This window comes from Salmo salar, chromosome 10 (genome assembly GCF_965601325.2).
Source record: "Salmo salar chromosome 10, fSalSal1, whole genome shotgun sequence".
Taxonomy (NCBI): domain Eukaryota; kingdom Metazoa; phylum Chordata; class Actinopteri; order Salmoniformes; family Salmonidae; genus Salmo; species Salmo salar.
Window position 1 is genome coordinate 38,630,236 of NC_138300.1, and position 19,151 is coordinate 38,649,386.

General features: G+C 41.8%; 1 protein-coding gene across 2 annotated transcripts; it reads left to right on the forward strand.

Moving 5' to 3' along the window:
• Positions 1-186: 186 nt before the first annotated feature.
• On the forward strand, positions 187-17,808 carry LOC106560339 (lysine-specific demethylase 4A). 2 transcript variants are annotated; one of them, XM_014123172.3, is made up of 22 exons: positions 187-320; positions 1,358-1,530; positions 1,736-1,911; positions 2,270-2,384; positions 2,501-2,694; positions 3,014-3,063; positions 3,471-3,574; positions 3,689-3,826; positions 4,059-4,297; positions 5,269-5,432; positions 6,485-6,942; positions 7,116-7,212; positions 7,551-7,732; positions 8,290-8,515; positions 11,299-11,375; positions 12,651-12,706; positions 12,902-13,010; positions 14,101-14,289; positions 14,610-14,780; positions 14,996-15,115; positions 15,351-15,443; positions 15,687-17,808. In XM_014123172.3, the coding sequence occupies exons 2-22, from the start codon at positions 1,390-1,392 to the stop codon at positions 15,825-15,827; spliced, it is 3,240 nt and encodes a 1,079-aa protein (XP_013978647.1). In that variant the 5' UTR covers positions 187-320; positions 1,358-1,389; the 3' UTR covers positions 15,828-17,808. The 2 variants fall into 2 exon arrangements, with proteins under 2 accessions (XP_013978647.1, XP_082813123.1); XM_082956997.1 differs by having other exon boundaries at positions 15,601-15,739.
• Positions 17,809-19,151: the final 1,343 nt, after the last annotated feature.

Below are 19,151 nucleotides of genomic sequence, written 5' to 3' on the forward strand. Positions count from 1 at the left end.
GATAGTGAGATGGGGAAGGCTAGTGATAATTTTCATAAATTTTTTAATGAGCACTAATGTATTAATAAGGCTACAGTTTGCATATTAGGGCCTGAGTAGTATAACAAGGCGGAGTCATGGCAAAATACTGCATTTTGATTAGTCTCGGTAGCGCGTGGGACACGCCCTCCTTCATCCTTGTAAACAAACACATTGAGCATGCGTACGACACTGGCTTAATATGGAGGTCTATCTTCCCTGACCACGGTGATTTGTTAACAAATCGTCTTCTGCTTTTAAAGATTTGGAGCGAGCATTCAGTCATATCTTGGTCGGCTTTTGTAAGTTAATATTTTAAACATCAAAACTTGTGTGCTTTTAAGTAACTTTCGGTAACTTATGTTGCTGGAATAATTGCGCTTTCAATTAACGTTAGCGAGCTATGCTACACTGACATTAGCAAGCTAGCCTACTTGCTTCTCAAAGTTGTCTCTGTTCCGTTATCTTTAACATATTTGCATAACATGGCAAGATCATACGTTATTACTTTACCATTGCTATACATGAATAACTAAAGTAGATAGAGGTATGATACAGTCAGGTTTGTCAGGCATCTTGCTAGCTAACATGCTAACGCTATACGTTTTCCGGGAGTTAACTGACACTGGGCCCGGTCCTTAAATGACTTGGAATTCAACCAATCACAAATGTAGGAATAACTTTAATGAGAGTGTCGTCCAATCACAATCAGCAGGTGGGCGGGAACATGTCAAAAACCTGGCGCTAGCTCGCTAGAGTAGCATTAGCAAGTTATTAACTTTATGTTGTAATCTATTACGAAAAGTTCGACAACTAAGTTAAATAGCTTCTAGTGGTGCTAGCTAGCTATCTCTCTCACGGAGGATATCGATATTTAGAATTAGATTGGGTTACTGGACATCAATGAGCGAAGCAACGTTGGCTAACTGGCCGATTGAATTTGACTTTTGTTGTTGATATGTTATCCAGCTGCTAGTTAACTGTTGATATTAGCTAGCTATAGTCTGAAGTAATTACGACGACATTCCCTAGCCCCTCAGTCCCACAAAAACATGTATATATTGTGTTCTGTTTTTTTACCGTGTTGTGTTTACAGTAGTAGGTGACCATTGTAGGATGAACTTTGTGCTTTAATAACTATAGGGGGCGACAAGTGTTCGTCTGTACCAAAACAATTTAGGCAAGTTTAGCACCTTTCTACAACATCTGTTTGTGTTAGTTGTCAACTGCACCACACATGGGCCTATTATAAGTAGTTGCAACATGTTCTATGTGATGCAACGTTTTAGAGAAATTATTAAACAGACATTGATCAAAACAAATGTGTTCTCTTGTCCAGTGTTTGCAGATCAGAGCAACTCTTCTTCGAGGATGGCGACAGACACTGCATCCCAGCAGACTCCTGGCTCCAGGATCATGACCTTTCACCCTACCAAGGAAGAGTTTAAGGACTTCAGCCGTTACATCGCCTACATGGAGTCACAGGGAGCACACCGAGCTGGAATGGCTAAGGTGTGTGTGTTTGCATCTACTTTTCTGAAGATCATAAGCATTTATTTCCCTGATCTACATCCTGTTTTGAGAAAAGTAGAAGGTGCCCAACCAACATCAGATGAGGTGTAACCAAAGATCTATAGGCCTGTCTATATCCTGTTCTAAGAAAAATGCACTCTGTATAAAGACTAACTCAATCCTATGTTTGATATGTATTTTCCAGGTTATTCCACCCAAAGACTGGAAGCCTAGACGTACTTATGATGACATAGATGACCTGGTGATCCCTGCTCCTATACAGCAGGTGGTGACTGGCCAGTCAGGTCTCTTCACACAGTACAACATCCAGAAGAAACCCATGACTGTCCGAGAGTTCCGCAAGACTGCCAACACAGACAAGTGAGCCCTTGTACTGTTATGGGCAATACCATGGTAACAGCGTAATGCTGAGACTTAGATTTGTCACTTTACAATGTATGCCAAACCATACAGCTATATGCACAAGGACTACTTTTAACAACTTTCACTGACATTTTTACAAAAACACATTTACTTGAAGAACAGTGCAGATGCAAATTTGGTAACAGAATGACTGTTTGTGCTGTCAACTTTCCATATGCACTGTTCTTCAAATAAATGGAAATGATTGTAACATAGGTATACACAGTTACATGGTTGTAACTGGCTATAGTTCTAAAATCACTGCAAGATGTAATTTGTTTTGATTGTCACATCTAATCATCCGTTGTCATTGTAGGTTCTGTAATCCCCGCTATGTGGATTTTGAGGAGCTGGAGAGAAAGTTCTGGAAGAACCTGACTTTTAACCCGCCTCTTTATGGAGCGGATATCAACGGAACCCTGTACGACCCAGTGAGTTATTCCTATCATCACACACTGTCGGTTCACCTAACAACCTACTGTTGAAATGTCAATGTCTCTGCTTACCCTCACCAACATTTTCTCTGCGCCATCTCTATCTTTCCTAGGATGTGACAGAGTGGAACATTGGTCATCTGAACACTATCCTGGACACTGTGGAGAGGGAGAGTGGGATCAAGATAAAGGGAGTGAACACTCCTTACCTGTATTTTGGCATGTGGAAAAGCACCTTTGCCTGGCACACTGAAGATATGGATCTCTACAGCATCAACTACCTGCACTTTGGAGAGCCCAAGTCCTGGTAAACTGTTGATGTATTTTGTACAGATAAAAAAAAACACACGGTGCAGTGAAGTTATACCAATGGATATTAACGTATGTCTATTTTACAAATTACAAATGGAGTGTGTGTCATTGGGTTGTTATTGTACGTAGTACCCAACACCAGCGTTTTGTCCAGGAGGTGTACTTGTACATCAAGCTACTTCATGCTACAGAAACAGGAGATTGGCTCCTACCCTATGGGCCGCTCTGCCTAGGACAAGCCTTACTTGATTTATTTACTTACCTAACACAGCATCTTGACTACCATTTACATCATTACTCTTGTCTCTCTGCAGGTATGTTGTTCCCCCTGAACATGGGAAGAGATTGGAACGTCTTGCTAAAGGTAAGTGGAGCAGAGGAGGCACGCTGGAATATAATAAATGGAATGGAGTCAAACATGGTTTCCATGTGTTTGATACCATGCCATTAATTCCATTCCAGCCATTACAATGATCCTGTCCTTCATTAGCTCCTCCCACCAGCCTCCTATGGTGGAAAGGAATTTCCTAATTGATCCTCATTCCTCATCAGAGTTTCCTCTACTTGCATTTAGCACCTGCGCATTTAATAAAAAAAAAAATGACATGTAGATTTATGCCCCTGGAAGACCCCACCCCCGCTTACTCTTCCAATGCTGCTGAAAAAAATCCTACGGGAAACTGCTCATTGATTATCAATATTCTTCATGTCAACACATTATCAGACAGTGATCAGCAGAATTCCTAACGTCTTTGATTCCTGTTCATGCAGGGTTCTTTCCTGGGAGTGCTCAGAGCTGTGAAGCTTTCCTGCGGCATAAGATGACTCTTATCTCACCCTCCATCCTGAAGAAATATGGCATACCGTTTGAGAAGGTGACCGCTCTTCAATGGCAACATGTTATCAAATTTCCCAACCTTTGACAAAGTTGGGATACATCAACAAAATACAAACCTGTGGGTCTGACTATGTGTCTGTTGTGTGCTTAGATAACCCAGGAGGCAGGCCAGTTCATAGTGACCTTCCCATTCGGTTACCACGCTGGTTTCAACCACGGCTTCAACTGTGCTGAATCCACTAACTTTGCCACACAGCGATGGATCGATTATGGCAAAATAGCCACACTGGTATGTACAACTAAATGAATTAACACATAGTATGCATGAATCCAAGTCATTTATTTAGTGTGATCTGTGATTGGTCTTGTGTTACTCAGTTTGTATGGTCATGGGTACAATTCCCGCAGGGATCACATACTAAAATGTATGCACTCATACCTTAAGTTGCTTTGGATGAAATTGGTAAGTGGCATTTATTATAAAATATACTCATGACCAATCCCTATCCTCCCTCCCCCAGTGCTCGTGTCGTAAGGACATGGTGAAGATCTCCATGGATGTGTTTGTGAGGAAGTTCCAACCAGACCGCTACAAGGCCTGGAAGGCAGGGAAGGACAACACTCCTATTGACCACTCCAGGCCCACGCCAGAGGCTGCTGACTTCCTGAAGACAGGGGAGCCTGGGAAGGAGGGTCCAAGCCGCAGCGAGGCCCCTGACCAGGAGAATACCCCATGCACCACCACTCAGGAGGAGAAGAGGTCCATGCTTTACTGTAGTGTAGTATTGTCTCTAGCTGGTGTAACTTCATATACACTGAGTGTACAAAACATTAAAAACACCTTCCTATTATTGATTTCCACCCCTTTTTGCCCTCAGAACAGTCTCAATTCGTCAGGGCATGTACTCTACAAGGTGTCAAAAGCGTTCCACAGGGATGCTGGCCCATTTTGACTTCAATGTTTCCCACAGTTGTCAAGTTGGCTGGATGTTCTTTGGGTGTTGGACCATTCTTGATACATACAGGAAACTGTTGAGTGTGGAAAAACCACCAACTTTGCAGTTCTTGACACACTCAAACCGGTGTGCCTGGCACCTACCATACCCTGTTCAAAGGCACCTAAATCACACGTACCCAATCCATGTCTCAAGGCTTATGCATGAAACCAAGTCTCCTCCCCTTCATCTACACAGAAGTGGATTTAACGTAAAATCAATAAGGAATCATAACTTTTACCTGGCCAGTCTGTCATTGAAAGAGCAGGTGTTCCTTATGTTTTGTACTCTCTGTATATTTATATCTATATTAAATTGGTGATTGCAACATACATTTTTTTAAATGAATTATATATACCCGGTAATTCTTGAAGAATATAACTTCTAAACGCCTCAAGCTTAGTTCAGCTGTCGTACCTTACTAATATAGGGTATAGGGTCAACATGGTTTAAGCTATCATTTTCATCTCATGCATGGTCAGTTCTTGCATCCATAGCTCTGTCTGAATTTGAGTGGTTACATTTCTCTAACCCCATCCCTCAGCTGTTTACCAAATCAAGTGGCGGGGTGACCGTTTTGTTTTTCAAATGCACATTTCCCCTTTAATGATCAAAGGAAAGCATTCATTCATACTGGGTTTTGGTCTCCACTTTGAGCAAGTTTCTCAAAAGAGGATTATTGTATTTAAATAATAATAATATTCTCAGTTCCTCTCTCTGTCCTGTGCCAATGCAGCCCGAAGGTTGGGAAAAAGCGCCAGCGAGGAGGAGATGTGGAGGCAGCAGAGGACGGAGACACTGAGCAGGTTGATGAAGAGGAGGAGGAGGAGGAGGGAGAGGTGGACCAGAAGAAAGCCAAGCTGGGCCAGGAGGAGAAGGGACACAGTCTGGCACACAAAGGTACCTCAGTTCATCTTTGACTATAACACCAAAAAATACTGCATATTGATTTGTTAGACTGTAGCTAGGTTTCCATCCAATTGGTGACAGATTTTAAATCAGATATTCAAAATCTGCATAAAGAAAAGATGTGCCCTTTTCCCACCAGTGGTGTTTCCACCAAATGGACTTGTTGCTGATAAATGTCTGTGCATGATGATGTAGTGCACACTAAATTTACTTTTGTATGTACAGGAAAAAAAATCAAAAGTGTGATGTGTTTCCATCCTATTTTCAACTCTACCGATAGTTTTGTCACACAAACTGTTGTCTACTCTGGTCTTGGAACCTGTGCTCTAGCCAACAGCTCACATATATAGTGGGGGTATGCTAGTCTACATGAGGAGATTATTATGGCTATTATTTGTCAAACTGCAGTCATATCAATCGTGTCACCAGAATAAGCACTTTCACCACCCTGTGAAGTTCATCATAACTTATTTCATCTGTAGCCTAATAAACTGCATGCTTTCCTGAGTCGTAGTGGGAGGACCACACACCATATCATCGTGTGACTACAAGTTTACTTCAGTATGATGGTTATTATATCAATATTTGTGCATAAAGGTGTTTCCACCAACATTTCTTACATTTATTTGACTGACACAAAAAGATCCCACCATGTCGAACGAACAAATTATCTTTCGGCAAAATAAAATTGTACTGTCACTTCCTGTTTCCATCACAGCTGGAAACTGTATAAGGTATGACTTTATCCACATGAAAAAACACATTTATGAGGGAGATAATTTAGACCAGTGGTATTCAATTTTTGGGGACCCTATCTTTTCCCCCCAGGAATTTCTTGTGACCACACCCCAAATCTGTAAATGTTTTTTTTCAATTCATCTTTCTCAAAAATGTTTGTATATTGTCCCATACAATAATTTGTACTCTTCCTTTTTGAATTTTTTTTTTATTAGGTACTTTTTGCTAACCCCACTGCTGTTCCTCGGCTTTGAATACCACTGATTTAGACAGTGCCTCCAGTTTTTCACGTTTGTTTATTTCAGAGCTAAAGGCAGAGGATGTTAAAAATGAGCGAACAAAGCCCCCACTCAACACAAAGACCAACCGAAACACAAACGCCAGCCGAAAGCTAGCACTTCAGATGAAAGCCAAAGTCTCTCTAAAATCCACTCAGCCACAGACTACCAGTCAGTCAACCCAACCAGCGGCCCCAGAACCCTCCCCCCAGAGCTCAGAGAAGGCCGGCCCCAGTGAGGATGTGAAGCCTCCAGCCAGCAGCTCCAGCCCTTCCCACCCAGCCAGCAGCTCCAGCCCTTCCCACCCAGCCAGCAGCTCCAGCCCTGTCCACCGGCTCTTTCAGAGGACCCTGAGCCCTGCAGACGTGCTGCACGTCCACAGCTACGCCAAGGGAGACTACAGCGAGGGAGAGACCAGGGAGGGCAAGGAGGAGAGGAGGAATGATAGTAGTGATAGTGAAGGAGAGGAACAGGATGACAGCAAGGTGAGAGGAGTAGAGATGGAGAAGAGGAGTGGAGTCCAAACATCACACACCACTGAACCTCTGTCTGTTGGATTTGCTTTATCATGTTTGTTCTGAGGTCAAATATACTGTACTGTGCATGTTCAATGAATCAGAGCTAATGATTCTGTTCCTAATCTCTTTTATTCCACCAGAGGGCAGAAGAGGGAGAGGATGATGGTGCTGTGCCCAGAAAACTGGGGACGTTGCCTTGTCACCAGCGTCTGATGAAAGACGACATGAGTGACGAGGGTGAGTTAAAATGTCACTTCCTCACTCACATAGTTTAGCCCCAGTTAGGCTTCCTTTTCCTAAGCAATGGATATGGTGACTTGTAGGAAAGCCGTGTCAGGCATGTTCCTCCATGGAGTAGAACGATGATGTTGGCATACTTGATGGCGTGATAGTAGTTTGTCTGTGTGTGTTTTCATAACTGTCTGTTTGGTTCCAATGGCTCAGGGGATTAAAACAAATAGCATGGTGGATTTGATTTCCTTCATGTGCAACAGTCAATATCGACAGCTCTGTAAGTTGTTTGGGATATGGCATGTGCCAATGCTAAAATCTATTTATTTTGCTGTCGTTTTAAGAGTTGCCAGAGCAGCCCCCAGTAGACGAGGATGGGCTAGAGGGAGAGTCGTGGGCCAAGCCCCTGGCCCACCTGTGGCAGAATAGACCCCCCAACCTGAAGAAAGAGAAGGAGTACAACCGTTGCATGGGCCTCCAGGCCCCATACTGCTCTGTGTGCTCACTCTTCCAGGCATTCCAGCAGGTGAGGAAAGAGAGGGAGTAATGGTGTGTGTGTGTGTGTGTGTGTGTGTGTGTGTGTGTGTGTGTGTGTGTGTGTGTGTGTGTGTGTGTGTGTGTGTGTGTGTGTGTGTGTGTGTGTGTGTGTGTGTGTGTGTGTGATCACCAGTGGCTGAGGAGAGGAGGAGACACTCAGCAGGGGATTTGGGAAGTTAGTCTTCTGAAAGTCTGTCAGTCATTAATCTGCAGGGGTTTCTGTGAGAGTGAAGCTCCTGCTATGTGATTCAGTTCCCCCTTTCTTCACTTGTTTCTCAGGGGAGACGTTTTTGCAATTTTAGTACATTCCCCAGTGCTCCTCTTCTCACTTCTGATATACTGTTCAGTGATAGTTATTTCAGGTTTGTCTGCCCAGTCTAAGTAGCTGTATTACTTTGTCCCTCCCTCTATCCATGGCTAGACTGAGTGTGCTGATGAAGGCAAACACAGAAAAGCATTTGTTTGAACAATTTGAATGAGTTATTTTCTGAAGTGTACTTCTATGGTCCTCCCAAGAGTTGCTAAATATGATTGTTTTGTTTCCAGACAGAGTGTGCTGATGACGGTACGGACCCTCCAGTGGTGCTGCCTGGAGGCAGGCTGAGAACCAAGCCTCTGATCCCTGAGATGTGTTTCACCACCACCACGGAGCCAGAGGAGGGCGCTGAGGAGAAGGAACCGGGCCCCCCGGCCCCCACCACCCCTCACCTGGAGCCAGACGGCACCAGCCTGCTCATCAGCTGCTCCCACTGCAGTGTCCGCGTACACACCAGTCAGTACTACTACTTACCCAGCATGCCACCCCTTTTAACACTAGAACAGCTGGGCCTTTCAGCCTATAAGTACCCACTACACAATGTTGCCGGGCATCCTTTTAGCATACACATCAGATACAAATCAACCCGCAAGGTGTGCAAACACTTGATAAATAGTGCATAAACAATTGTAAAATATGAATTGCATGAATAAATATTTGTGGAAATATATCCATGTAAAAATAGTTATTTGTTTAGATAGTCAGGATATGTTTAGTATAATTCTACAAAGCCCTACTTGAAAAGGTATAGCCCATTTTCGTTTCTCTTACAATAAAAACATTACAGTGTAATACATTTGATCAATTGTAGATCTTATTAGTTATACTAAGTAATGCAGTCCAGTTACAGCTTCTTCAAATGAGAAAGTAAAATATGATAATATAACCAGCAAGGCGCCAGGTCACAGTTGTAAATGAGAACTTGTTCTCAACTAGCCTACCAGGTTAAATAAAGGTGAAATAATAAATAAATAAAAGGTCAGATTATTTGCCCTATGCCTAAACAAAACACCAAGACTTTATAATGCTTTATAAATGTGCATGAACTATAATATAGGATTAATAAATATTAGTGGAAATATTTCCATGACAAGATATAACAACAATAGTTATTTGTTTGGATAGAGGATATGTTTAGTATAATTCTATAAAGTCTTATTGAAAATCGGATTTGGATTACAGCTCCACTGGTATGTTGTGTTGTGCAGAGGGCGACAGCTCCCGTCTCTGTTCAATGTTCTGAGCAGGCTAGTCTTCTTCTCTGTTCAATGTTCTGAGCAGGCTAGTCTTCTTCTCTGTTCAATGTTCTGAGCAGGCTAGTCTTCTTCTCTGTTCAATGTTCTGAGCAGGCTAGTCTTCTTCTCTGTTCAATGTTCTGAGCAGGCTAGTCTTCTTCTCTGTTCAATGTTCTGAGCAGGCTAGTCTTCTTCTCTGTTCAATGTTCTGAGCAGGCTAGTCTTATTTGCAATCAACTTGTCTGCCAGGGAAATTGATGTGAAGTTGTCCATGATCACATTTCTGCCTTTAGCCATGTAAGGCTCAACGAGTCTGTCACTCACCCGCTGGCCTGGTTTCATCTTTTCTAGCTGTCTTCAACATCGTCGGCTAACCAAAACCTAATTCCAAATTTGTCTGGTTTGTTGGCAATGTATTGGGTAAAACGGCACCTAGCTTTGGTTGGGAACAGTTGTTCGTCAACAGTTATGTTCTCTCCTGGCTTGTAACTGTTAAATTCATATTTTAGGTATCCCTATACTTCTGTTATTACAGTGCTCTCACTCTGTTATTTGTGCACCTGCGCAGAATTTTCCCTCATTTGACCGGGCCTGAGTGTAATGGCAACTATGTACCGTTCAGATACGGTGATGTAAATGTTGTTAAACTGGAACCGAGTCATTATCATTTTAGAGTTAACAGTAACGAGCAATGCAATTCTTCGTTACACTTTTCCAGGTGTGTGAGACGGTGACGAATCTCTCCATCTGCACCCGTATTGGTCTTATGTCATCAAAAACGCAGGTGTCTCATAATCTCTCTGAAGTGGTTGCGTGGCAAAGTCCACCACATAACTATCGGACCAAAATGACTCCACATCATACTCTTTCCACAGTATTCCCTGCGGACATACAAGAGTGCAATAAATGCTTTGAGATCATCCATAGACATGTCCCACGTACTGTTTCCTTTTCTGGGAGCATGAGCGACAGTACAATCTCTGATTGCTGCAACATCTGCATGTCACATAAACAAAGAAAACTGTAGAGTGCACTGACAATTAGTGTCTTTGTGTGAGGTGTAGGGCCTGCTCTCTCTGTGAGTATGTTCCTGTTGCCCTCTTCTCACTCTTTTCTACCCAAACTCGTGTCTCACGGTCTGTTGGCCCTGTTCTGGTTTTTCTGCGGCGAGGCTCAGGCATCGGAGGCGTAAGCTCGGAAGTCAACATCAGAATCGGATGAAACCTCTTCATCAGCAACGTCGATTTCAAGCTCAATATCCGATCCAACTCCAGCTCAACTAAATTCTGCAGAATTTGCAATGCTGCCAGTGCATCCATTTGTTTGGTTCGGCTAGCCATTGTAAACTACACACAACTACCCACTACACAATGCTTCATTACACTGCTGTTCTAAATGTAATCATCCTCTTTTACCCTCCTCATTCAGTTAATTCAAATTCAATTGGGAATTCACATGCACAGTTACCAGTATCTATCGCCCATTCATCCATTTACCACATTCATTCGGTAAGGAGAGGGATGCATGGGTACCAATGCCCTACAGCACATTTGCCTTGGCCCCTTAAGTTAGTAATAGCTTTTTTTTAAAGATAAATACTTTTTTGTTTGTGATTTAAAAGTTCAGACAACTGGACAATGTAAAACATAAATATTTAGGAAAAGTCTTGGAAAGTAGCAAGACGTTGATATTTGTTTTGCAGATTTATTTTCAAAATCAAACATCATTGGCCTATGGCGGTTCTAGTTAACCCCATCATTCCAGGTAAGAGCAGTACTCTACTTTAGAAAGTTAAGAGGCGTTAAGTGCAGGCTGTTTCAACTCTAGAAGTTATTTAATTATCTCTGTCCACAACAGGGTTGAGATGCACTATCAGTCATGCGGATGTGTGAATGCCTGTCAGTAAAGGAGTATGCACACTGCAACCTATGCTCCCTCCTGGTTCATTGGCGACAACGTTTCAACCACTTAGGTAATGGTGTTTGTTTGGTTGTGTGTTTCCAGGCTGTTATGGCGTGGATCCAGAGAGTGTGACTAAGGACTGGAAGTGTGCTCGCTGTAAGGCCAATTCCATGACTGAGGTCAGTGTCTCCACAACACATCACCTCATCAACACCTCCAAGTGGCTGTTCATTATGTCTGACCTCACCTGACCCAAGTATATGTTGCTGGCACTGACTGGCAGTAGTGTTTGCAAACGTTGCAGTAGTCTAAACGGTCATTAGATCTGGCAGTAGTGTTTGCAAACGTTGCAGTAGTCTAAACGGTCATTAGATCTGGCAGTAGTGTTTGCAGTATTCTAAACTGGCATTAGATCTGGCAGTAGTGTTTGCAGTATTCTAAACTGGCAATAGATCTGGCAGTAGTGGTTGCAGTAGTCTAAACTGGCATTAGATCTGGCAGTAGTGGTTGCAGTATTCTAAACTGGCATTAGATCTGGCAGTAGTATTTGCAGTATTCTAAACTGGCATTAGATCTGGCAGTAGTGGTTGCAGTATTCTAAACTGGCATTAGATCTGGCAGTAGTATTTGCAGTATTCTAAACTGGCATTAGATCTGGCAGTAGTATTTGCAATATTCTAAACTGGCATTAGATCTGGCAGTAGTATTTGCAGTATTCTAAACTGGCATTAGATCTGGCAGTAGTGGTTGCAGTATTCTAAACTGGCATTAGATCTGGCAGTAGTATTTGCAGTATTCTTCTAATGATAAGTGACTGGTCGTCAGGTGACACACCTTGGCATTGGCCGTATGTACAGTACCAGTCAAATGTTTGGACACCTACTCATTCCTGGGTTTTTCTTGATTTTTACTATTTTAAACATTGTAGAATAATAGTGAAGACATCAAAACTATGAAATAACACGTGGAATCATGTAGTAACCAAAAAAGTGTCAAACAAATCAAAATATATTTTAGATTCTTCAAAGTAGCTTTGCACCCTCTTGGCATTCTCTCAACCAACTTCATGAGGAATGTTTTTCCAACAGTCTTGAAGGAGTTTCCACATATGCGGAGCACTTGTTGGCTGCTTTTCCTTCACTCTGCAGTCCAACTCATCCCAAACCATCTCAATTGGGTTAAGGTTGGGTGATTGTGGAGGCCAGGTCATCTGATGTAGCACTCCATCACTCTCCTTTTTGGTCAAATAGCCCTTACACAGCCTGGAGGTGTGTTGGGTCATTGTCCTGTTGAAAAACAAATGATAGTCCCACTAAGCGCAAAACAGATGGGATGGCGTATCGCTGCAGAATGATGTGGTAGCCATGCTGGTTAAGTCTGGTGTGTCAACTTTTGACTGGTACTTTGTTTACTTACCTGAGATTATGGTGGTTGACAGTTTGCTCTCCTTGCAGAGTTGCTGTTTGTGTTTGCTGAGGGGGGGTGCCTTGCAGAAAGCCAACAACAACAAGTAAGTCTTTGTGCCAGACAGATCCCCTTAGAGATCAGGGAGTGGGCTAGTCTAAATCACACACTGAACATTTACTGAGCTCTTCTCTTTATGTACTCTTTTGTTCACATAGTTGGATGTTCTTTTGAAATATATCTACTAGGTTTATAATCCACTCATGGTGTGGTGTCTTTGTATTGACATGTTGTGTTGTAGGTGGGTCCATGTGCTGTGTGCAGTAGCAGTGTTGGAGGCTCGCTTTGTGAACATCACTGAGAGAAGCCCTGTGGACCTGAGTGGGATTCCTCTACAGAGGTTTAAACTGGTGAGTTCAACGCTGTAAATATCAATAGGCTTGAGCAGTATACCGTAAACCAGGGTATTTGGAAATACTTGCCACATCATTATTCATTATGAAGCTTACTGGTAGTCCCCAGTCACGTGGTGTTTGTTTACAAGCACACAACAACGAGAGGCCAGAACCTTGTGAGTCACTAACTGTTGTGCAGTACGCATCCGATGATCTAGTTTCAGTATGGAATTCACAACTAAATGTTTGCCAGCAAGATATTTTATAGCTATTAAGGTAACTGTCTAAAATGTGCTAAATGCTCTGTGGTTGTGCATTTGGTTGGCTAATTTAGTAGCTAGTTGGCTATCTAGCTAAGTTGTTAGCTTCTTCCAAAATCAAGCTTCGCTTTGTATCAGCTGAGAATCCCCTACTGGATCAAGAGCCTTGCTGTCTAATGTGTGTTTTGTGCAGCAAACTGTGAGTAGCATTTTTTAGTTACTTGTATAACTGTATGAGCTGGGATGTCTGTCCTGCAAACAGTTTGTCAGAGACTGTATAAAATGTTCGCAATCCGCTCGTTAGCATTTAGTAAGCATTCTCAATGGGATTTTACATGTACTTTGTAACCTTCGGATTACGAAGGCTGTGGGTAAAAAAAAAAATTGTGCCCCTTGTGTTCAGTGACGGTATTACCGAATATTCCGGGATGGCACAAAGTTGGTATGCAGGTTTGACAATCTGGGTACTGCGCAAGCCTTATGTCAACATTTATTATGTGCTAAGGGATAGGACTCTGTCACTACCTCGCTCTCCAACCAAGGTGCATGAATAGAGGAGAACCTTTTCCAAGAATGTTTGAATAAAGGAGAGTGGCTGAATATCCTCTCTTCAGCATATTATGCCAAAGTAATATATTATTGGTTTTACCTGACATGGTTGGCACATCCACCTGTATGCATGTGACAAGGTTAGACTAGGGAATTTAGAGGATGTCCTGTGAGTTTGTGATTCATCCAGCCTCTACTGTATACAGTTTGACAGGATGTATAGGCCTAGTTTTCCCTGTGGGACTTCCTATTCCTGTCTCTCTGAGCATGGTCTTATTGTTTTCTGTGCTGTGCAGAAATGTTACTACTGTAAGAAGCGGATGAAGAAGACATCCGGGTGCTGTGTGCAGTGCTCCCATGGCCGCTGTCCTACGGCCTACCACCCTACTTGTGCCCAGGCCGCTGGGATCCTCATGCAGCCAGACGAGTGGCCCTTTGTCGTCTACGTCACCTGCTGCCGGCACAAGGGCCCTATTCAGACAGAGGTATACATTGGTTGTGCTTTACTTTATATTTAGGACTGTGTTTCAGAAAGGGGAAGCTATACACCAGACAGTGGGGACTCTAAAGGGCTCAGTGATGGGACTTGGTTACATTATTCTGCTGATACTTTATGTTATAGTTTCTAAGCATTCTACATATTCAGGGCTGTCCTCACCACAGTGTATTATATAAACATGACTATGTTTTAGATTTTAAAGTGAAAAACTCCCACAAGTATGCCCATGTGCTTCCAGTCCAAAGAGGTTACTAGAGTTCTTATTTGATGTTAATCCAGATGAATAACTGATCTCTTCTCTCTCAGCGTAACAAAGCAGCCATGCATGAGCTCACCGTGGGAAGGAGGGTGATCTGTAAGCACAAAAATGGCCGCTACTACCAGTGTGACGTGGTGCAGCTGTCCAAGGAGACATTCTATGAGGTCAACTTTGATGATGGCTCCTTCAGTGATAACCTCTTTCCCGAGGACATTGTGGTAAGAAGACAAACGTCTGTGTGTGTGTGAGAGTGGGTGGGGTGCCAAATTGTGGTCACTAATTCATGACAGGGTTTATAAGTAGGTAATAAGCCGTTTATAGATTGCGTATACAATATGTACCACACATTGGTTAAAATTGTGTGATTGCTTTTTGGTGCTTGCTAAATAGTGAGTTTGTAGGATTGTATCTGATGGTTGTTTTCTGTTGCCAGGGCCGGGACTGTGCCCAGATAGGCCCCCCTCCACAGGGAGAGATGGTGCAGGTCCGCTGGACAGATGGTCTGGTCTACGGGGCCAAGTTTGTGGCTGCTCACATCATCCAAATGTACCAGGTACTGCAACACTATTCACACTCACCCTCAGCAACAATGTACCTTATCCAGATAGAGGTTATACAGTTTTACATCATATAGTGCTTTGCAGTCTAATTGATCTGCTCCATTTGTCCAGATTGTTTAAAACCTAAAAACTCATAGCAATACATTACAAGTCTGTGATGAAACCATTGTTTGGTTTTATGAGCGACATAAAATGTAGTTATTTTGGCATTGATGGTGTTTGATGTAGGTGGAGTTCGAAGACGGGTCACAACTAACAGCCAAGAGAGATGATGTCTATACTCTGGATGAGGAGCTGCCTAAGAAAGTCAAGTCAAGACTGGTGAGTATACTGAGAGCTACCTGTGAGTTATCCAATATACTGACTCCAAAGTTGCTAACCTTAACTGTGTATCATCAACTCCTAACTTTCTCACTCTGATGTTATATTAAGGACTGCTGAGTATACTGAATCATACTGACTGAATCATTTTCTCCAGCATGTTTGTTAATGAGTCTTCTTCCTGTGGCAATGGACCATAAAGTAATCCTCATCTGTGTGTGCCCTGCCCCGGTCTATCTCCAGTCCAAGGCGTCAGACATGCGTTTCGATGGGATCTTTGAGGACAAGGAGGCCATCCAGCAGTCGAAGAGGCAGAGAGTGATCAACTCACGGTACCGAGGAGACTATGTTGAACCTGTGATCTACAGAGCCATCATGGAGTAGCCTGCCAACTGCAGCATGGAGTAGCCTACTCTTCCAACAAACCACCAGCACTGATGTTCCTGATCTGGACTTCTCACTTTACCTTAATTTATCCACTGAGTGAGTGAGTGTAGCTCTGACTAAAGGACTTCCTCTGAAAATAACTTTCCAACCCCTAGTTTGGACTGTTTTCTTTTTTCTTCCGTTCATCCCTTCATAATTTACAGCATTATGCGCCAGTTTCCCGGACACTGATTAAGCCTAGTCTTGGACTGAAAAGCCCTTTCATTGGATATGCGTTTTATGCTACGCTTAACCTGTGTCCAGGAAACTGGACCCAATTGTTATTACTTTTATGTTTTCTTTGACTGTGATCAAGGATTGAAGAACAGGCCAACTTCTCCACTCGGTATAGGTTATAGAAGCCAGGAAGGAACTGCCATCCATGTTACCTTTTATGCCATCCTACTAGTGCTCAGTAGCTGTAACTCGTCTCTTGAATGGAAGCGATATTGGACCATGAATTTTGCTTCCAAACAAGATGTAGCATTCTAATAATAGTAACAATCCACTCAATAGAACTGTGGCAGGAATGACTTCCTAAAGGGAGTGAAGCAGACTGCCACTCATCCTCATAAACACTGATTACAGTGTTTTCTGACTTGCAATTTTACTGAATGTTGCCAGTCGTTCCTTTATGTACATCTATTTATTTTCCTATGTCGTTTTTCAGGGTGCTACTTGCACCTATGTTTGATTTTAAGGAGGTGCAATGCCATTTTAGTAACTAATACCACCTCCTAGCAGAGTCACACTGTTGACTGCATTCCTAAACATTGTATTTTGTAGGAACGCGTTGAATATAGCTTTTTCCATTTTTAGAGTTGTTTTTTACCAGCGTATTTATTATACTGTGCTTGAAGAAAGTAACCTCTGCAATGCAGACAATTTGTCAGTTGCAATGGTGTAGAGGTTCTGGAGTGATTCTGATCTATGTTCTATTTTTGCTATATAGATGAAATGGAAATAACCCATTCAGAATTGCTATGGGCGCTCCCTTTTTATCCAAGTTGGTTCTTTACTCTTTTTAAATGAAAATTGTGCGTTGCACTTTTATTCAAGCCCATTTTGAGAGGACAGTTTAATAGTTGTGTGCTACCATTTGCTATTTTTGTCAAAAAAAAAAAAAAAACATTTTTAAATAATATTGTACATTTTATAAGATCTTATGCATTGTGTCCCACCACACTTCTCCACTCGGCCATGATCATCAACCATAATGCACTTATTAATTAAGGATAAGGTGGCCTTCAGATTGTCTGTTATTTTCCTCTAAACTGCTGTTATCTTGAGTATAGGGATGCCACATTCTGGTAACTTTCCCAGGTTTTCCAGAAATCCTGGTTGAAATTTCCCTGCAATCAGGATGAAATAAGCAGGAAATCCGTAAGTCCTTTTTAAATAGGATTTCTGGGAATTTTGAGAATTTTCTGAATTTTGCCACCCTACTTGAGTGTGAGAGACAACTAATGTATGAATCAGGCAGTTATAGAGGCTCACAGAAGTACCACTAAGCAAGGGGTTTATATCATCAGCATTCAACAGTATGGAAATACTTATGATGACTTATAATACATGGGGGAAAAATACAAGTTTTCTATCAAAAAGCCTATTTTATTGCTTTGTTTTGTAATGATACACGTTACATTCACAGTCAGGAAGACGCTGAGATGTAATTATAATAAGTAGTTTATTTAAAGATATAAGCCGTTGACGCAAGGGATCTTGTTTGTGCCCCAAATGGCAGCATATTCCCAATATTGTGCACTACCGTTGACCAGGGCCCTGGTCAAAAGTAGTGCACTATATAGGGAATGGGGTGCCATTTGGGACTGATCCCTGGCCTGTTCATGTGACCTTTTTTCCTTTCTGTGAAAAATGTACTATCATTCATGCATTTTGTAAAGATAATTTTGTTTCAGTAAAAACATTTTGGCTTGCATATTGTCATTTATTGGTGTCGATCTTTGTTTCATGTTGAAATGTTTTTATGATATTTATGACTGCTAAACAGTATTCATGATCTTATGACTGATTAAACAATGTTTGACATATATTTATGACAATGACTGAAGGTTGTAGTAACAGTGCACTGTAATAACTTTTAGAGTCTTTACAAGACTACTGCATACCTCAATGACAGTAGAAGTATCTAACGCCATAGCAAGTAAATTGTCAGCTAAACGGTGCTGTCCTTGAAGTTCAGTGTTGGGGAGTAGTGAACTACATGTAGTTCAATTAATAATTAAACAACATTTTACAGTAGCTTGGTGGCAGTTCAACTAAATTCAAATCTTGGTGTTTTCAGTAGTTAGCTTTTTTTGCCATGTAGCTGTGTAGCTTACTACTGGAACTGCACAAAACTTTTTTTTGCAAAAGTAAAATATGGGCAAAGTAGGCAATGGTTCTTTGTATCAGACCTGCCTAATTCTAACTTGAAACAGTTTTTGTGTTTTAATATGCTAAATTACACATTCAGTTAACATCTGTCTCCTGAGTGTGTTCTTGCTATTTGTGTTCTTAGACATTTCAGATTTAGATATGGATAATTTTTCACAAAGTAATTAGAAGTAGTAAGCTACTTTTTCAAAGTAACTAAACTATCATTTTAAAGTGTATATTTACTGTAGCTTAACTTCTTCCAGTGTGAAGTAATTGGTAGCTTGGTAAACTATATTTTCAGTAAATCCCATTGTTTGTGTACTAGCAAACCCCACAGCTCAGCCCAAAACAGGATTTACACATACTGTTGGAGAGGACGTTTGGAAGGTCAGTGAGTGCTTAAATTTAACACTGAAGAATATAGCAGTTTGTGTGTTGGCTGATTATATTTGTTTGAAGGTCATTATAGCAGTTGTGCTCCCCTTCCCCAAGTTCCTCTCTTATCACCTTAGCTACACACCATCCATCCTATCAGCCAGTGATCTTTACCAGTACACAGCTTTTATGTCTCATGCTGAGGCTGCATAGTGACATAAGTCCTTGTCCACACCTTACAGCTGCCATCGACAATATATAGGGGTTGTATCTCTGGGGTGCACTAGCTTTCACACATGTTGAATGTCAATTTTATCTTTAGCAAGCATCTGTCACGTTTCAGAATACAAAATCCTTTAATAAACGTATAACAGTTGTGATGTAGCCTACTCTGCTCTCTGATTTGTAATGTTTATCCAATTGTAATTTGTATCAAATGCATTATTAAAGTTGCAACATTGTAGTTACTTTCCGCCCACAACCAGTTACATTGTGACGGAGTGTCACTGACTGGCGTATTACAGATGT